This window comes from Poecilia reticulata, linkage group LG4 (assembly GCF_000633615.1).
Source record: "Poecilia reticulata strain Guanapo linkage group LG4, Guppy_female_1.0+MT, whole genome shotgun sequence".
Taxonomy (NCBI): domain Eukaryota; kingdom Metazoa; phylum Chordata; class Actinopteri; order Cyprinodontiformes; family Poeciliidae; genus Poecilia; species Poecilia reticulata.
This window is the reverse complement of record NC_024334.1, coordinates 5,376,968-5,379,500: the sequence shown is the minus strand read 5'-3', so window position 1 is coordinate 5,379,500 and position 2,533 is coordinate 5,376,968. Positions and strand designations below refer to the sequence as shown.

At 55.0% G+C, this 2,533-nt stretch overlaps 1 protein-coding gene across 1 annotated transcript in view; it reads left to right on the top strand.

Moving 5' to 3' along the window:
- Positions 1-1,122: 1,122 nt before the first annotated feature.
- patj (PATJ crumbs cell polarity complex component) overlaps positions 1,123-2,533 on the top strand; it is a 45,441-nt gene continuing 44,030 nt past the window's right edge. The window contains 2 exon segments of the mRNA XM_017304248.1: positions 1,123-1,193; positions 1,276-1,454. Coding sequence (XP_017159737.1) covers positions 1,172-1,193; positions 1,276-1,454 — 201 coding nt within the window. The 5' untranslated portion in view covers positions 1,123-1,171.

Sequence of the window (2,533 nt, the reverse complement as noted above, 5' to 3'; positions counted from 1 at the left end):
ATCCATCATCCATCCATCCATCCATCAATCCATCCATCATCCATCCATCCATGTCTTTCTCCAGCTGACATTCCGGGAGAGAATAACTAATTCTAAATAAACTATAATTTATTTTCATCTATTTCATCATCATCGTTATTATTTTATTGTTTTTTATTTTTTTAAACTTCCACAATAAACTTTTTTAAAACAAATAAACACTTTTTTTTATTGAACTCAGACACAAACAGGAAGCAGACGGTGTAGAACCAGCAGAGAGTTACTGATAAGTACCGAACCGAACCGAACCGAACCCTCTGACCGTTCATGCTCAAATCACGATCCGCACCAGATTTGTTATTTCCGGCGGCACCTAAAGGCATCATCACAGCGACTCTGTTGGCGAACTGGGTCCAGTTGAAGTGAGTCCTGTCCCAGTTCCGGATGGTTCTGCGGCCAAGTGTGGACTTAGCGGCTGTAGGAAGTTCGGTTCGGTTCGGTTCGGTCCGGTCGGAAGGTGAGTTCTGATTCTGGTCCGGACAGCCCAGCTGAGTTAGCGGTTTAGCTTCAGGCGGACTGGGTCAGTTCGGGTTGGTCGGTTCCGAGTGAGTGGGGGGGTTCGGCTGAATAGAACCTCATGGTTCTCCTCCCGCTGAACGAAGCTGCGTTCAGGTTCGGCCGTTTAAACCAGTTTCAGCAGGTTTTCTCTCACCTGTCAGGGAAGTTTGGCCGCACCTGCCTCACCTGCAGGAAGTCCAGCTGGACCTCTCGGAACAGTTCCGGTGCCTCCAGAACCTGGACGGTTCCGGGTTTAGCTCATTAAACTGCCGAACAGCGCCCATCGGAACCGCGCTGTCTCACTTCCTGGTTCCTCCCAGGTGAGCTCAGGTGTGTGACCCGGTCCGGTTCTGCGAGGTTATTTTCTGTGAACTGGGTCATCGGTCTTACCGGTAAACCCGGCTCGGTTCGGTTCGCTTTGGACTCTTACCTGCAGATTTACCACCTGAACACAGAAACTGTCAGACTCGCAGTGCGCATGCGCATGTAGGCAGGTAGCTGTTCAGCCTGGTGATGGTTCCGACCCGGTTTATAGATCAGAACCTGAGTATTTCAGTCTGACCCGCTTCCTCCCTGTGGCTCCAGGTTCTGGTCGGCCCGGTGATCCTGCGTGCCGCCCGGATCCAGGACGGCCATGTTGGACAACGTTCCCGTCGGTGAGTCCCGGTTCCGGTTCCGATTCTGGTTCTCACATCAGCTCATCGGTTCTGTCGAGTCCTGCCGCTCTCTCTGTTTCAGTGTCATCGGCGGAGCGCCAGCAGGTTCTGGCAGCTCTGGACCGGCTCCAGAACCGGCTGGTCCAGAGGGAGGAGTGGAGCCTGAACGCCGCCCTGGGCAGCCTGAAGGAGGCGCTGCAGAGCCCGCTGTTCGGCCGCGTCCTGACGCTGCAGCACTCCGTCCGCCAGCTGCAGCAGCAGGTGAGAAACGGCCGGAACCGGAACAGAACCCGGAACAGAACCTGGAACAGAACCAGGTTCTGTGAATGTTTATTCACATCCTGCGCCTCTGATTGGCCGAGCCGCTCTGCTTGTTCCACTTCAGACCAATCAGGAAGTACTAGATTAGTTGAAGCTCCGCCCACTGGCTTCTGGGTTTCGGACCCAGTGGTCATGTGTCCCTCAGGGACCGCTGTGACTCTTTTGGACCTCCATCCCGGTCGGTCTGAAGCTAAGCCCCGCCCACCAGCTGGAGAAAAGGGGCGGGGCCTGTGAAGACTTGAGCTGCAGCCTGGCTTTATGCTGGCTCAGCCAATCAGACGTGAGTTTAGGCTTTTACTTCTTAAAACCCTTAAAGTGACCCTGCTGCAATCTGATTGGTTCAGAGGGACCAGACCCGTGGATGACGATATCACCATCTGGTCTGGTCTCTGATTGGACGACCTGATTGCGTAATCGATACGCCCCCTCAAGTTCAGATAACAGGGGGTCAACGTTCACCACGATTACTTCAGGGCTCCACTCAGAGTAGGAACTTCCAGCTCCTGGAGTTTTTCTGCTTTTATTTTCCAGCTGTTTTCCATTTGGACTTTGGTTCTGATCTCAGCAGCCGGGTCTGCTGGTTCTGCTGGTCTGACTGGTGTGTTTCCAGTTGGATCAGAACCTCCTCCTGGGATGTGGTAGGTGTAGCCCCGCCCCTGGTCATGTGACCGGCCCTGATCTGTATTCCGCCGTCGCGCCGCCTCCACAATAAACAACCTGCAGCCAAATTAAGGTAATGGCAGCCGCAGCGGGCGCCTTCATACGCTAAGTGCTGCGAAGGTCACCGTGGCGACGGAGGCATGGGCCAGTAATGTCCCGACTGAGTAACGGCCCGGCCTCGGCTGGGTCCTGCGCCGTCAGCCCGGCCCCAATCAGCTGCAGACCGATGCGCCTCACAACGAGAGAGGAGAGGTCGTTCATACATCAGCTGCTGGAGCCGCAGCGCCGCGGGGAAATCGATGCTCTGCTTCCAAACCTTCCTCTGCTTCTGCCCCCGCCCATCTACCCCCCCACCCCCA